The following is a 16,994-nucleotide window of genomic DNA, read 5'->3' on the forward strand; positions in this document are numbered from 1 at the left end:
CACGAAGGTAGTGAGCAACTGGCCTGCACCTGAACAGAACTAGAATTCAGAAACTCAGAATTTCTGTTTCATGTGAAATCCTGACATCCTGAAATTTGGTTTTGTTCCAAATTGGAATGAAAACAAAATTTCTGAATTTCCTGCAAAACAAATTTTTTTGAAAAAATATTTTGGGTCAATTGAAATGTTCAATTTCAATTTTTAAAAGAAAAGTTGTTTTGAAATGACAACATAGAAATGCTTTTAAAAAAAACATTTTGTCAAACATTCCCTTGAAAAAATTAGATAGAAAAACATTTCATTGGAAAAGTATTTAACCAGCTCTACTCCTGAACTCCCTAGGTTTCCAACTCACCTTAAGAGAACAAGCTACACAAAAGAAGACCAAGGTGCCACTGAGTTAGTACCACAGTATAATCTGCTGTTGCCCACTACCATTGACACCATGACCCCAAACCATCCACTCACCACACACTGACCAAGAAAATCATTGTGACTCATACAGATGAGCTATGACAGATGGAGTGCACAAACAGAACATTAGAATGCCAAAGGTCCAAAAATCATTCTCTCTGACAGACTGGTATTTATCTAGTGCTATGTATAATTACAGCAGTCTATCAGTGAAGAAAAATTGTAAGGATACTGACTGGAATTTTTACTAGCTTTTCTACTACTGTACTTTTATCAAATATGTAAATCTTATGGGCATGATGCTTTGAATGATGAGATTTCACCAACCTCCCCCCACCCAGCTGAATAAAAATGTCATCAACTGGCAAAAAGGCCAACAGAAAAACTGTGCTTATAAGGAAAACACAGTCCTCAAGAGCTGGTCTGCAAGTCCCAGTGGGTCATGTCCACCAGCTTCTCAAAAGAGGGAACTATGCTGAGAGAATAGGTGCTGGTGTTCCGGTCTACATGGCGGCTGTGCTGGAATATCTGACTGCTGAAATATTGGAACTGTCAGGAAATGCTGTCCGTGAAAACGGGAGTCAAGATTTTACCACAACACATCCAGCTGGCCGTGAGGAACGATAAAGCGCTGAACAGGCTATTTGTAGATGTGACCATTGCAGGGGGAGGAGTTTTGCCCAGCATTCTTGCCTAGCTTCTTCCCCAGAGAACTCCTAAACAGAAAAGAAAGTTCTTCCTTCCCAGGAAGAATCCAGTAATGGCTGACCTAAAGAAAATGTACATTTCCTCCTCGTCTCCAGTTCTTCATCAACATGTAACTCTTGTTAATCAATATGTTGTGTGCGCAAATTGCTGCTAAATATTCAGACTGATTATCTTAATGTGTGGGGTTTTTAACTGTTCAAATAAACTTAATTCCAATCTATTATCTGATTCTCTTCTCCTGTCCGTTAATTCAATAACATTTTCCCAGGGAAGTGTTTAAGCTTGCAGCTTTTAAACAATATGAACTTCGCTCTTTAATGCTACTGAAGCAATTATACTAGGAGTAGGGCTAGCCTGACTGACCTATTTTGTAGTGCAGGCAGGGCTTAAATTCAGCTGGAGCTGTCTGGAGCAGAGCTCCGGTAAATATTTTCAAACCCACGGGGCTGAAGCCCCAAGCCCCAGTACCCCCAACAGAGCTGAAGCCCTGAGTCCCAGTGCTCCGGGAAATACTCTGAGAATTTAAGCCCTGATTGCAGTGTATACTCAGCTCTCCTTAGCAGGAGAGTTTTGAAGAATAACAGAAGCCTATTATTGCGGTGCAAACTATTGGGTTGAGTAGGTTGGTAACTGTGTAAGAACTTCTGCTCCCATTGTGTACCTAATCTAGGAAACTGGTCATCAGGTAGTTATTACTAATTTGAGGAGGGTGTCTGAGAGGTTGGAGGCTTATCTGTATCTACCACATTTCTCAGGCCACATTACATATAGAGAGCCTATCAGAGAGGCTGTGGGCAGTGCCACTGGCATATAATGTTGCCCACTGTTAAAAGCAGCAAGGTATTACCTGTTCCAATGAAGGATGGTCCTGGCACTTCCAAACTAGGAGCTGAAAACCCAGATGTTCTATTCTACCAGTCAAATGCCTTACAGAAGTCTAGGTATTTTACATTAACCGTATTATCTTTTTTTAATCAAACTTCTAATCTCTTCAAAAAAAATACCAAGTTAGTTTGACAAAGCCTGTTTTCCAAAAATCATGTTGATTAGCATTATTATATTACTCTCCTTTAGCTCTTTATTAAATGACTTGGTTATTCCATTATTTTGCCCAAGACTGATGTCATGGGGGAGGGATAGCTCAGTGGTTTGAGCATTGGCCTGCTAAACCCAGGGTTGTAAATTCAATCCTTGAGGGGGCCACTTGGGGATCTGGGGCACAATCAGTACTTGGTCCTGCTAGTGAAGGCAGGGGGCTGGACTCAATGACCTTTCAAGGTCCCTTCCAGTTCTAGGAGATGGGATATCTCCATTAATTTATTATAGGCCTATAGATTCCTGGGGCATTTTTAAATACTAGCACATTAGCTTTCCTCTAGTCACTTGGAACTTCCCCGATTATTCTAAGGTTTACTGAAAATCAACATTAACAGTCCACAGAGCTCCTTGACCAGCTTTTTTAAAACTTCTGGATGCAAGTTACCTGGCCTGCTGCTTTAAAAATGTCTAACTTTAGTAGTTAGTTTTTCACATCATCCTTTGTTACTAGGGTTGCCAACCCTCCAGGATTGGCCTGGAGTCTCCAGGAATTAAAGATTAATCTTTAATCTTTAATTTAAGATTGTCATGTGATGAAATCTCCAGGAACACATCCAACCAAAATTGTCAACCCTACGTTTTACTCTTGGGGTGGAAAGTATTTAATCATAATATGATGCAAATACATCTTATTCTTTACCTCCTCCCTCCCCCCAACACAGGACAGAAATATTTATTTAATACTTCTGCCTTTCTTGCATTATTATTGACAATTCTCTCAGTAACAGACTAGTACCATTGTTAAGATTGTTTTTGACATACTTTAAAAACTCCTTTTTTATGGTCTTTCATGCTGCTGGTCACAGATTTCTCCTTGTGTCTTTTTGTTTCCCTTATCAATTTTCTACACTTCCTACCTTCTACTTTACATTCATTCTTCATTTATTTTTATATAAATCTCTTATAGTTGCTTCCACTTCCCCTCTAAGACAGGCTGGTCTACTGTTATTTTAAAAAATTCCCAACTAGACAGTTAAACAGAAAAATGTGAAAACTTTCCCCCAGCTGATTCAGCTCCTATTTGTTTTTGATTTTGCAAAACGAGCCCTTTTTAAAAGCAAGTGAAGTTACTGGTTTGGACTTGATGCTGTTTGCACATAACAAATGTACTCAAACTATGATCATTTGCACCTAAACAAACTGTAATCCTTAGTTCTGTGATCAATTCCTCTTTATCTGTGAAGGGGAGGGCTAGCAGATAATTCCCCCAGGTTGTCTCCAACACTTCTTGAATTGAGATTTTGATAAATTCAAAGGACATTTTAATACTGACAACCTAGGATCTCCACTCCAAGGCACTCCGATTGAAACCAGTTAAATACCTGGAGAGGGTTACACTATCAGAGTGCGGATATGTTTGGCATTCTCTAGCCTAGCAGAATCCACTTCATCCAGGCCTGTGAGAAGGGCCCTGAGCTCTGATGTGTGAGGAGACCGCTTAACAGGTAACACTAGAGTTACAAGGGAAATTAGAAAGAGGAGTACTTGTGGCACCTTAGGGCTGGTCCACACTAACCCCTTACTCCGAACTAAGATACTTCGACTTAAGCTACGTTATTCACGTAGCTGAAGTTGCGTATCTTAGTTTGAACTTACCGTGGGTCCACACGCGGCAGGCAGGCTCCCCCGCTGACTCCACGTACTCCTCTCGCGGAGCAGGAGTACTGGCATTGACAGTGAGCACTTCCGGGATCAATTTATCGCGTCTAGACAAAACGCAATAAACCAATCCCAGAAGATCGATTGCTTACCGCCGGACCCAGAGGTAAGTATAAACGTACCCTTAGAGACTAATACATTTATTTGAACATAAGCTTTCGTGGGCTACAGCCCACTTCATCGGGTTTTAGCCCATGCAAGCTTACGCTCAAATTTTGTTAGTCTCTGAGGTGCCACAAGTACTCCTCCTTGTTTTTGCTGATACAGACTAACATGGCTACCACTCTGAAAAGGACATTATAAAATCCTTGATTAAGGCTGGACAGGGCTGCCCAGAGGATTCAGGGGGCCTGGGGCAAAGCAATTTCAGGGTCCCCTTCCATAAAAAAAAAGTTGCAATACTATAGAATACTATATTCTCGTGGTGGCCCCTGTGGGGCTTGGGACAAATTGCCCCACTTGCCCCTCCCCCCCGGGGCGGCCTTGGGGCTGGAGCCCTGCTCGCTATGGCAGGCACCCCCTCTCCGCCAGCCCCAGACGACACAGCCCCACAGGGTCCGAATGCGAAGTGGGGGATGATCCTGGCTGTCCCTACAGCCTGTCTGTCCTTACAAGGCTACCCCGGAAGCCGCCGCTCCCGCCGCGTTACACAGTTCCTGCTCCGGGGCCTGCAGACAGGAGCGGCACGCGGGGGCTGAGCGTAGCCGGGGGAACTTGCCCTGTGGCTGGCCCCAGAGAGACGCTGCTGCAGTTTCGGGGACACGATGCAGGTGAGGCGCCGCGAGCGCCGTGGGGAGGTTCCCGGGAGGCAGGCGGCGTTCCTGCCTCGCCGGCCGGGGGAAGGGCTCGCAAAGCCCCCGCGCTGCGGGCTGGATCCGGCTGCCCCTGGCGGGGATCGGCGTCGCCTGGCCCCAGCTGCAGCATGGCCCGTAAGGGGCCTGCTCCGCTCGGCGCAGCTGGAGGCTCGCCTGGGGTCTCCCCTAGGCAGGGCGCCGCTGTGCGCTGGCCGGGGCTGCAAGGAGGAGCCGTTCCCCCCCCCGCCCCGTGCTCCGCTAGCCGCGGTGACGGGGAGTAGTGCTGGCCGGTCATAGCCACATAAGGAGCGCGGTGCGACTCGCTTTGCCCTTCCTGGGCCTCGGGTTACAACGTTGCATGGGGGATGCTCCTTGTAAGGGGGAAAAGCCTCCGCCGCGATCCCCTTCCGCCTGCTCTGGGCACGGGTCTTGCGTTGCTAATAGCCCCCGGGGAGCCCTGCAGCATTGGGGCTGGCCTCCCACACGAGCTACCAAAGCGCCAGGGCAGGAGACTTCAAGAGACAGGGTGGGTGCGGTGACATCGGCTATTGGACCAACTTCTGTTGGGGAGAGACAGGCTTTGGAGCAGCTCGGAAGAACAGCACTGAGTGGCTCCCAAGCTTGTCTCTTTCACCAACAGAAGTTGGTGCAATAAGAGATGACCTCAGCCCCCTTGTCTCTAATATCCTGGGACCCACACAGCTACAGCAATACTACAGGAAACTTCAACTCTATCAAAACACACTTCCCAGGCTCTGGGCTGAAGAGGGAAGGGTGGAGGGACAATTAATTCTACCAGGCCCTGAGCTCAGCCTGACCACAGTCATATTTATTACGAAATGTAAAATTCCAATACTGCCTCAAAATAAAGCCTAATTGTATTGACTTACCAGTGGTCTTACTCCCAACAGTCTTATGATACTTGTTCTTAGCATTGTGTCTGCCCCCCTTATTTTAAAACACTATCTGTGCTCATGTCCCATACGGTCCTAGAATATATTAATGTGTAAACGGTGACTTGACATGCACTGACAACATGCTTTGTCTTTATTTTGATGTCCTGTAAAGCATTGTCTGCCACAAGGTCTTGTAGTCAGAAAGGTGAATGTTTATGTAAAGTGTGGTCTTAGTCTGAACTATGAGTGGCTGGGTAGCATTGTGGAGTTGATTGTTTATTGTCTCAAAGCTCAGATGAAATTTGTTTTGGCTTACAAGGGAAAAAGAAGTTGGTTTGTTTTCCTAGGTGACAGACTTACAAATACACCCTTGGCTCTGGAAGCCTACTTGGATTGTTTCTGGCTTGTGCATCACCACCAATAATACAATTTTGCTGGCCAATTTCTACCTTCAGTGGCACTTGTGCACCTACAAAATTTGATGGTGCAATAGGAAATGATAGTGCTATTGATCTGTGAGACAGAATGATAGAGCCCATCTTGATCTTCCAAAGCTATATTGCTTGGAGAGTTTATAGAAGTACATCTTGCATTAGTCACCCAAGTAATCTATACAGATACTGAAGTGATGCGAAACATGCAAGTATCTGAGTGACTCCTGTATTAACGAAGTAAGGAATCATTAGCCCCATTTTATAGACTTGAACTAAGAAAGAAGGAGTCTATGGCAGAGCCACTAATTGAACCTATATGTCCTCAGTCTAGTTCATTTCCTTAATTACACACTGCTTGTTCAAGTACATGTGGGGAGCAGACGTCTATAAATTTCAAAATAAAGAAAACCTAAATCAACTCCTGTGACTCCCACAATTTTATTATAACTCCAAGCTGTATAGTATGTGTTATGTGTCTGACCTCTGTTCAGCATTCCTTTGTCTTATCCTGAGAGGGATACAAAATCACTTTGTTTCTGGTTGGTGGTGGCTGTATGTATATATGTAAGTATGTATGTATGTATTAAAAACAATATTTTTTTTTACAACTTACTTTGATATCTTTCTATCAAGATAGTAAAACAAACTGTTGGAAAAGTTAGGCATTGCATCTAAATGTTGCCAATAAACAATAAAACATTGCAATAACAGACTTTTTTTAAAAAGTTCCTACCTGGAGGAAAATGACAAAAGTACCTACTGCTTATGTTTTGCTAGAATCCCAAACCTAGTATATTCTGGACCTTACATTAGTCCTTGTCTACACACACCTTTATATAAAGGTGTGTTTGTTTAAACCAGTACAAAACCCTGTTTTGGTTCAAGATGCTTATGTAGATTTAGCTAAACTTTATTCCGTAGTGATTTGAGCTAAACCCAAATAAAGTGTTTTCACAAACTGGTGCAATTTTAACAAAATTGGTTTTGAAATCTATTTTAAGTTAAACTGGTGAAACTTCGTTGGGTTGAAAAAGCCAATGTGGCAGGCGTGATTACTGGGGGACTGCCATTTGCACAGTTGGTGAACATTTTCTAACTGGAAAAAAGGAAATTTTCTTTTCTTTTTTTCTAGCTAGCTGTACCCATAAGGAGGTCACAGGTTCTGTGACCTGTGTCGTCTTTTTTATTTATTTTTTTTTTTTTTAAGCAAAAGCAAACTCCTGGTACCGACAGACACTGCTTTCTCTCTCCCTGCCCTCCCACCCAGATCATTTCTCCTTTCCCCAAGTAATGGAGTTACAAACTCTGGTGCAGCATTCTCTTTTTTGAGAACCTGCAGAAGCCCTTCTGTAGGGTTTTGAGGTAGGATGAAAAGGGGTGAAGCAAGGTACCAGCTTCTTTGCAGGGCACTATCCCCTGTTCAAGCCTGAACAGAAGTCCCATCAGCAGGAGAATGTGTGTGTGTTTTCTGTTGCAAAACCACTACTCCAGTAATGTTGTATGTCTCTGGGGGGAAATCCTCGCGCCGCACCCTCCCTCTCCCCCCGCGCACATCCTCCCCCTCAAAAAAAAAAAAAAATTGACTGGGACTCTGTTGTGGGAGTGATAGAAGTGTTCCTTCAGTTTAAAACATACACATCCTCTGTTCTGTTCTGTTTTAGGACCCCAATGCGGATACAGAATGGAATGACATTTTGCGTAAGAAGGGCATCCTCCCTTCCAAGGAAAAGACAAAAGAGCAAGAGGAGGCGGTAGAGGAGCAGGAGCAGCAGAGACTTCAGCAGAAGTCTGTTGGTGAGTGATCAGGCAATAAGAGGCGGCAGAAAGCTAAATCCCGAGCTGCTTCTGTATTAGTGTGTCCAGTCACTTTAAAATGTCCAAATAAAAAACAACCTTTTCTCCTGTAACTTAGGGGATACCAAGAGTAGAACTCATATGACATGTTTCGTTTGTTACAATATAGCAGAATTGCAGAATTCACTTTTTTTACAACTTTGGCAGATATTGATCGTTTTAAAGCAATTTTTAGATTTCTTTTATGGATATTGCGGGGGGGGGTGTCAGACAATCATTTTGTAATAGAATCTCAATTTCTACTGTCATTAAAGTTAAAGCTTAATGAACCGTTAAAAGATAAATTGTGAACATCACATGTCAAAATATACAAAATAAATATCCTTAAATCAACAAGCCATACATGTTTTTCCTATTCATTTACTAGTCCATTTGTAACAAGTCTAAATCACTGGATTTTGACTCTAGTAAATTCTCAAGCAGCATTTTTCTTTCTTTATCTTTAAAATGTGATTTATCGTCTATGGGGAAAAAAGTTCATTGGTTTGTGTGTGCATCTATGGTTATGACACTAAGCACCCCTGAATTCACCCCCTACCCACTATTGTAATAATCTTTGTACAAAATATGCCTTGTGAGGTATCACTTGAAAACTCATAGACTTTAAGGCCAGAAGGGATCATCATGATCATCTAGACTGACCTGCATATTGCAGGCCAGAGAATCTTGCTTACCCACTCCTGTAATAGACCCATAACCACTGTTTTGTTTCTTGCATTTGTTCAGAAAGTAAATATTGCTGTTAAGTTTTGCTTCCTTTTTCATCATGTTGTGGAGTTTACATTTCAGATGGCTAAATTTGATATCTTCCATTGTTGTATGTAGTATAGTTGTAGCCATATTGGTCCCAGGTTATTAGAGAGACAAGGTGGGTGAGGTGATATCTTTTTTTGGACCAGCTTCTGTTAGTGAGAGAGACAAACTTTCCAGACACACACAGCTCTTCTTCAAGTCTGGGGAAGATACTCTGAACAGGTGGAACAGATTGTTTAGCCTAAGAAATTAGCATTTATACTAAAGGATCGTGCAAGGCAGAGTGGCCCATTAATGCCTCTGCAGTCCTTTTTATAGGACAAAAAGTGGGGGTTAGTGGGTTACAGATTGTTGTAATAAGTCATAAATCCAGTGTCTATGTTCAGTCCATGATTTTTCATAACTTTACTAGACACTAATTTAAGCTCCCAGGCTCATCTTTTGAAAGTGTTGTGCAGGTTTCCTTTGAGGATAAGTACGGATAGGTCAGTTATAGAGCGATCGCTTTGTGGAAACTGCCAACCCACAGGTGATAGGGTGGTTTTGTCTTTTATCATTTTCCTATGCGAGTTCATTTGAGAGCATAGTGATTATCTGGTTTCACCCACATAGTTGCTATTGGGGCATTTAGTGAACTGGATGAGTGTGGTAGACGTGTAGGATCCCTGGATCTTGAAAGATATGCTTTGGTGAGTGATGATCATTGTAGCAGTGGAGATAAGTCTGCAGGTTTTGCATCTGTTTTGGCAGGGTTTGGTGCTGTTTTGAGTTGGTGTGTCCTTGTATGTGGGGAGCTTGCTTCTGATGATGAGCTTGGAGAGGCAGGGGGGTTGTTTGAAGGCCAGAAGAGAGGGTCAGGAAAGGTTTCTTTCAGGATGGGGTCCCCATCCAGTATGGGTTGTAGTTCATAGAATCATAGATGATTAGGGTTAGAAGAGACCTCAGGAGGTCATTTAGTTTGATGATACCCCATATGGGTTCTAGTACATGGTGGTAGGCTACAACAAGGGGAGTGTGGTTGGAGTGGGTTTTGTTTCTATATTGAAGCAGGTTCTCTAAGGCTATTTGGGTAGCCCATTCCATGATGCAATCTACTTCTCTGGGCTTATTATTCTGCTTATTCATTTTCAAAAGAAATAGATATCATTGCCTAAAATAAGGTTTGGCTTGGCTATTGTTATGAATTTGCAAAATAGTCAAATAACCCTGGGATAGAGTCAAGGGAACAGAGCTGATGATGGTGTGAGGCTGATGACTGTAATCCTGAATTTCATGACTTGTTTAAATTGTTGGAACCTTAATTGTAATGCAGTACGTATTTGTTTGTTGGGATCACAGGATAATCAACAAGAACTGATGCTTAGAAGTAACTTAGAAGTCACTTTAGTAACTTTTTGATCAAGTATTTGCAGTTGCATCCCAGATATTTAAAATAGTAAATCTGTGGAGTGGAGTGTGGATAAAGTTCTATCATCCCTCTTCCAGCTCAAAGTGCTGAGTCTGAGGGTTTCTCAACTCCCTTCTCCAATAATTGTATGTGGTCTTACTGTGTTATCTTGTTCAATAGCTTAGAAAAACAGCAGAAAATAACATGCATTTTCTCAAGAGGAAAAATGCATGATGTGGGGTTACAAACTTGCACAGGTTAATCTTCCTTCTCTAGTGGAATATTGCTAATCCTATATTTCTCCCACTCCAGTGAAAACATATGAAGACATGACTTTGGAGGAGCTAGAAGAAAATGAAGACGAGTTTAATGAGGAAGATGAGCAAGCTATCAAAATGTACAGGTGAGAGCAGCTTGCAGAACTGTCTAAATGAAACTATGTTGGTTACCTCCTTACACGCTAAAACAATGCAATTGGATTTCCATTTTCCTGAAGAGAAGAGGAGGAAGGCTGTGTTTAATAAGGCCCAAGACAGGGAGCTGGAAGGCCTGGGGTTTGTACCCTAGTCTGAAAGACTTCTTAGTATCCTTAACTAAGCCACTTGGGTCTACATCTTGGGTAGCCTATTTAGGGTTCAATTTTTCATAGATACTCTTAACACAACCCAAGTTGAAGTCAATGGGTGCAAAGATCCTATGCAAATCAGATCTTGGGTTCAGCACCTAACTTATTGGAGACTTCTAAACATTTTGGCCTTAATGAAATTGAGGCAGAGAGATTATGGGTCTGAATCTCTACCATGTTTTTCCTTGAGCAGTCATTTATATTGGTTTAGTGTGGGAATAAAAAAACTCTGTCATTCTGACTTGGTATTATTTTGTATAGATATAAATGACTGCTCAAGGTGCAGGATAGTGGAGAGCTCGTCCCTAAGTATTTTTAACTATTTACTTCTATCTCAGGGACTAAATATATTTTTATGCACAATGTCTGAAGTTGAATATTGTGACTTTATTCCAGTATGATACAAACATTAATCAGTTTTAGACTGCTCTTATATTTAAATGCAAAACTATGTAAATTCTCCTTCACTACCCTGGTGCTAAGAGACCTTTATAATTCATCTCTGCAGACTAGGCTTCAAAACCCGTGATGTTGATTGTCTAATCATCTCTCTGTTATACAAGTGTATCTGTTCTCAAGACTGTTTGATTTCTCTGCTCCCATCTTTCCCCTCCTTGTTGTGTAGACAGCAAAGGATAGCAGAATGGAAAGCAACTCAAATAAAGAACAAATTTGGGGAAATTCTGGAGATTTCAGGACAGGATTATGTTCAAGAAGTTACCAAAGCTGGCAAGGGTATATGGGTAATCCTGCATCTTTACAAACAAGGGTAAGTAAGCTGTTTTTAAACAATTAGCATTTTCAGATGCTATTAGTGAACAATGCTAATACCTTTAGACAAGTGAATAACTGTGTTATGGACATTAGAATTCTGGAATTAATTCTTTATCAGTTAAAATGAAGGAAAACCACACTCTTTATGCTTATCACTTACAACCAAAGGCTACTGAAACTTCACTACAGAGAGCTTCTGGGGACAGACTTAATCCTGTTCTGTATAAAAGCACTTGAGGCTATGCACTCAAGATCACCAGCTCTACCCAAGGGAGTTCTATGTGGCCCATCTTCTCTAGCTGCACAAAATTTGGGTGAGCAAGGTACTCAACCCCACTGACATTACAAAATAGCTTTTCAAGGAAGTTGTCACTACCTTGGAAATAAATCTGTGTGTTATAGAAATGATTCTAAAAACTTGCTTGTTTGTTGTCTTTAGTGTAATTTAAATTAATCAGCTCTTCACAGCACACAATATTTTACTTCATCTTTTTAACAATACAAATAGAAGTTTGATTCTTTTCTTTAAAAAGCTGTTATTTCTCTCCACCTTGTGTCTACTTTTTTAGCATGCACTAGTCACAGAAGTGGCATCTTGTAAACTAACTTTGTTCTATAATAGAGTGGGAAATCTTAGTTCAACTACTGTAACAAATGACTCTAATGGCTCTAATCTTATATGTATACTGGAGTGATGGGCACTGTAGTAATATCTATACATTGTTTTATACATTTGTATTTCCATAAGTACTGTTCAATAGGTTGGTATTTCTAACTTTCCATGTGGAAGGGACTTTTCTTGATATTCTATCTCTTAGCACTTCTTTTTATCTGTTTTCTTTTAACAGAATTCCCCTCTGTACCTTAATAAATCAGCATTTGAGTGGACTTGCCAGAAAGTTCCCAGACGTCAAATTTATCAAAGCCATTTCTACAACCTGCATACCCAACTACCCTGATAGGAACCTACCTACAATTTTTACGTACTTTGAAGGAGATATCAAGGCCCAGTTTGTTGGGCCCCTGGTGTTTGGTGGCATGAACCTGACAAGAGACGGTAAGCAGCTGCATCTAGTATCTTGTAAAGGAAAAGCAGAATGTCAGTAACCAGTTTAATTAATCTTCCCTATGTTGTGCTTGCACTGACCCTCAGAATGCAGGGGCTGGGAATTGGTGGCAGGAGGAAAAGCGTGTAATAGGTCACATGATTATTTACATTTCTCATGTACATCTTCTGATTCAAGAGTATATTTTAAGCAATAAAATATATACACACTTTCTGTCATTTCTTCCCTCCAAAGTTGTTTGTATTCCCTGACCATCCTCCGCTTGCTTTATAACCTGTACTGCTTGGTTGTGTGTTCTTAGAGTTCTTCTCTCTTACCTTCCTGACCCACGGACTCTGTTTCTAAGTCACTATGCCCCTAACTCCCAAAAGGCAACGTTTTCCCTAGCACCATTGGGGCTGGGAGCTTGAAGATGCACTGCTCTCTCTCCTTCCTCCTTCTCCCCGCCGCTGCATCTCTGGCAGTAGCTGGGGTCTCTCTCATCTCTCTGAAGTAAAGTCTGAATCTGAGCTCTGAGAAGAAGTGGTGTAGTCTCTCATAATTCTAGAGTGGGGCGGGGGGCACCGACACCAGGTGCCCTGTGGGGGTGAGGACGCTACTTTTTCTCTGGGGTTCAGGGCTCAATTTAGCCCATATTCCCCTGTGGCAAATAATCTGGGCACAGGCCACCAGTGTTGCTGAACCTTTTAACATACTTGATGCAAATGTTTGATAAGCATATCATACGCTCCGTACATGAGGTCTGACAAGGTATTTCAGCACTGAGTGGTTTTTTCCTATGAATGTTGTTGTTCTTCAAGCTTGTCTGAAAAAGCATTTCTTTGAAAGTGAAGGGAAGGGGAACAAAATTCTTCTTAAATGGTGCATCAAGATGAAGGATGTCAGCAGTAAAATGATACTTCCTGCATGTTAGAAACTGAATGAAACCCTTTAGCCTGATTTAAAAGGGAATTTTATTGTAATTAAAACGATATTGTTAAATTTCCCAATGGTTCTGTCCAGTTACCTTTAAATAAATTTGAGGGTGCCGTAGAAGTACACCACCAATAAATGGCATTTCAAGTGCTGTATTTAACTATATCACTCAGCTCTTTTGCAATAGCATGCAAATAGACTTTGATTAGTGAAAGTCGTAGTTTAACTAAAACCCTGGTCTTTTCACATTCTCTGTGTAGTACTCAACAGTAAGCGTTCCTGGCTTTCCAGTGGAAAATTCACTAATACCTATCTCATAGAACTGGAAGGGACCTTGAAAGGTTGTTGAGTCCAGCCCCCTGCCTTCACTAGCGGGGATCTGGGGCAAAATCAGTACTTGGTCCTAAGTGGCCCCTTCAAGGATTGAACTCACAACCCTGGGTTGAGTAGGCTAATGCTCAAACCACTGAGCTACCCCTCCCCCACCATGAGAGCATTGCTTTGGGAACAACTACATCTAAATGTAGAGAGTGGCTAATTATACATCAAAGTGAGAAATAATTAAAGGTTCTATTATCAGTTCTCCATTTCTAAGAACATAAGAATGGCCATACTGGGTCCATCTAGCCTAGTCTCTTGTCTTTCAACGTTAGCCAGTGCCAGGTGCTTCAGAGGGAATGAACAGAACAGTGCAATTTATCAAGGGATCCATCCCCTGTCTTCCAGTCCCAGCTTCTGACAGTCAGAGGCTTAGGGACACCCAAAGCACACATCCCTTCATTTAAAGTAATTGGCATCTACAGTAATTGATTTTCAGGTTCCTGGGGATAAGTGTTATACCGCCTCAGGTTAGTCATCACATAAGGTTCACCTCTGCACTCTTTAAATTCTTTTTCTTTTGGTCTATGAAAGGATGTGATTTATCTGTGATTGAGGAGAATGTGAGGTTATATTCATTTCCTTTTTGTCTAACAGAATTAGATTTTAATGATTGGATTGCCAGCAGGACTAGGAGAGAGGCTTCTGCTGAATGTGTGGTATTGACTTTCTTCCACTTTGAGGAAGTAATCCAATTTGAGCCTATATAATAATGGGCCTGCTATCAGGAGGGAGATCCTTCTCTTGTAAAGGAACTAATCAGCGCAAGGGGTGAGGGTAGTGGATGAATTGTATTTTTAAAGTTTCCCTGTAAAAATATCTAATTCAGATGTGCAAATGGAATTGTTGCAATTTTTTCCTTCTGTTAAGTAATCTATTCTTTGTCTCTTCCTACCACTTAGTCATTATATAATTCAAGAAACTTTTATCCTCTCGCAGTGTTTTCAACAGCTGGAGTACACCACTGATTAGTCTGTATCATACGTGCTTTAAAATTCACAAGACAGTCTGCAAACACAGTGTGTAAAATGTTGTATGTTTCATATAGTAAAGGTTTTGTATGCTACAGAAAAGAGAAGGCTGAGCCTGAAAGAGCATACACTGTTCCTCCAACCTCATTCTTTTCTCTTAATTCCATGTAGAACTGGAGTGGAAGATTTCAGAGTCAGGTGCCATCAAGACAGATCTAGAGGAAAACCCCAGGAAACAGATCCAGGACCAGTTGATATCCTCAGTCAGGAGCTCTGTTCCAACAAGGAGGGACAGCGACTCTGAAGAGGATTAATTCCTATACCAGCGTGTAAGATTGATACAGTACATTTTCAGCCAAAGCTCATATCCAATATACTGGACGAAACCCAGCTGTGACACCTTAATCTTTCCACTGAGGGTTCTGTATTACGGAAGAATAGATTTTCAAGATAGCAGTTTTATTAGCAATTTCAAGCTTTTTATCTGTTACAACTTTGTTTAAAATCCAGAATAGAGTGAAAGACTTTTATAAATGGAGACACAGTAAATCTTACCCCGCCTTTTGAAAAATAGTTATAGTAGGAAGAGTGATCCTTTTTCCTCTTCTTTTGGTAAATCTTTGTGACAGAGAGAGGCTTACAAGTTTAAGTACCAAATGGGCTGGTACATAGTGTATTGATTTTAAGTAACTTATATTCATGTAAATAAATTATACATATCTAAGTTACAATGCACCATTTATTGCAACACTGCAGTAAGTTCGGGCTTCAGAGTCCTTGTGTTAGTCTGTTGTTTATCACGACGTCTATTCTGGGCATTGAGAGTGGCAAGCTTGCCTCCAGGACAGTCTCTGATCTGTAGAATACTCAGTTGACTAAGGCTATAACTTTATCAAATTAGTGTAACTACCAAACTGGTGCCTCTTATTCACAATGGAAGTGATGTTAAAGAGTTGCCATTTTTTTTATATTAAAGTAAAAACTTTGCATTCCAGCGTCTGCTACAAATACTACTTGTTAAACTAGGAAGCCCTTGGAGGAGGAAAGAAAAAGTTAAAATGCCATCCTAATTATAGATGTTTTGAAACTTAAGAAAGCTGCATGGCTGTTTCAGATTGGGCTTGCTGTCCACCTACACTTCTCATTTGTCTACATGTGTATGCTAATAAGCTGCACATGACTATGCTAACAAGCTGACCCAAAGACCTTTTGTTATGTCGCTGATGGATTCTGTGGGAGTATAGAATTTAGCATTTAATAAGTATAAATCCTTTTGCTTTGCACTGCATTGAGATTAGCCTCCAGAAGCTTTCATCTTGGCTTCTTCAGCTTGAACCCTCTATCTGAATCAGTGGAACTTATTTTAGTTCTGCTATTTTAAATAAATTACATATTAGGTTGTAAGATCTTGGTGCAGGGACTGTCTTCCTCTGGGGTTGAGTAGTGTCTAACTCAAGGGGACTCTGATCTTTTGGTGCTACAAATAAAGAACAAAGATATAAAATTGCTCTTGGTCTCAATATTACCTGTGCATTGTTGGGGTATGGCCCCCTTCTTGTATTATAAAAGGGTGATTAGAAGTTCCTGATTTACTTGTTTAAAATTCCAACATTATCAGTTTTCACCCAATTGAGTGATCTGATTGAACATAAAAACTCAGTTGTAGATTAAGCTTGTCTATGCAAACAAACTTCTGTTAACACAAACACTGAAATACTTCTCCTTGTATCAGACTATTTGAGACCCGTCTGTGTACTAGACTGTTTTGTCTTTGCATAACTGTAGCAATTCTTCTTACACCTTGTACAGCACAGACAGGATCTGTATGTTGGAGAGAAATTCTTCCAGTGTGTATTGAAGAGCTTTGGTGCATAAGTATAAATGTTGATTGTGAATCGTATTTGAAAAGGGGAGTGTGAGGGTTTTATAAATGTCCACCTGAAGTAATAAAACAGCAGTATACACAACATCCCCTGTAGCCTATCCAATGTGTGTCCTGTACTCAACTAGTCAATTCTCCTTTTTCCTCCATCCCACACAGTTAAAAAAGTAGACCCAGAAATTAAACATTCTTGGTTACTTCCTCAGCCTTGCACAAAACACTTAAACCTGCTATTGGCTTTTAAACCGAATGTGATTTTAAAGGAAACACCTTTTTCCACACCTGAAGAAGAACTGTTGGGAGCTCGAAAGCTTGTCTCTTTCACCAACTGAAGTTGGTACAATATAAAGTATTATCTCACTTACTTTGTCTCTTTAAAGGAAAC

At 41.2% G+C, this 16,994-nt stretch overlaps 1 protein-coding gene across 1 annotated transcript; it reads left to right on the forward strand.

Annotated features, from left to right (window-relative positions):
• The first annotated feature begins 4,401 nt into the window (after positions 1 to 4,401).
• On the forward strand, positions 4,402 to 16,231 carry PDCL3 (phosducin like 3). Its single transcript, XM_034757980.1, has 6 exons — positions 4,402 to 4,649; positions 7,665 to 7,797; positions 10,310 to 10,400; positions 11,248 to 11,391; positions 12,245 to 12,453; positions 14,899 to 16,231. Exons 1-6 carry the CDS (start codon positions 4,644 to 4,646, stop codon positions 15,039 to 15,041), a joined length of 726 nt encoding a protein of 241 aa, XP_034613871.1. The 5' UTR covers positions 4,402 to 4,643; the 3' UTR covers positions 15,042 to 16,231.
• The last annotated feature ends 763 nt before the right edge of the window (positions 16,232 to 16,994 follow it).

The sequence above is a fragment of the Trachemys scripta genome, chromosome 1, assembly GCF_013100865.1.
Source record: "Trachemys scripta elegans isolate TJP31775 chromosome 1, CAS_Tse_1.0, whole genome shotgun sequence".
Classification (NCBI taxonomy): Eukaryota; Metazoa; Chordata; order Testudines; family Emydidae; genus Trachemys; species Trachemys scripta.

Bases quoted from the DNA above. Each gene is read 5' to 3' on its own strand.
- PDCL3 (XM_034757980.1), top strand. The intron at 10,401-11,247 runs GTGAGAGCAGCT...CTTGTTGTGTAG, and splicing joins CAAGCTATCAAAATGTACAG to ACAGCAAAGGATAGCAGAAT. The intron at 12,454-14,898 runs GTAAGCAGCTGC...AATTCCATGTAG, and splicing joins CATGAACCTGACAAGAGACG to AACTGGAGTGGAAGATTTCA.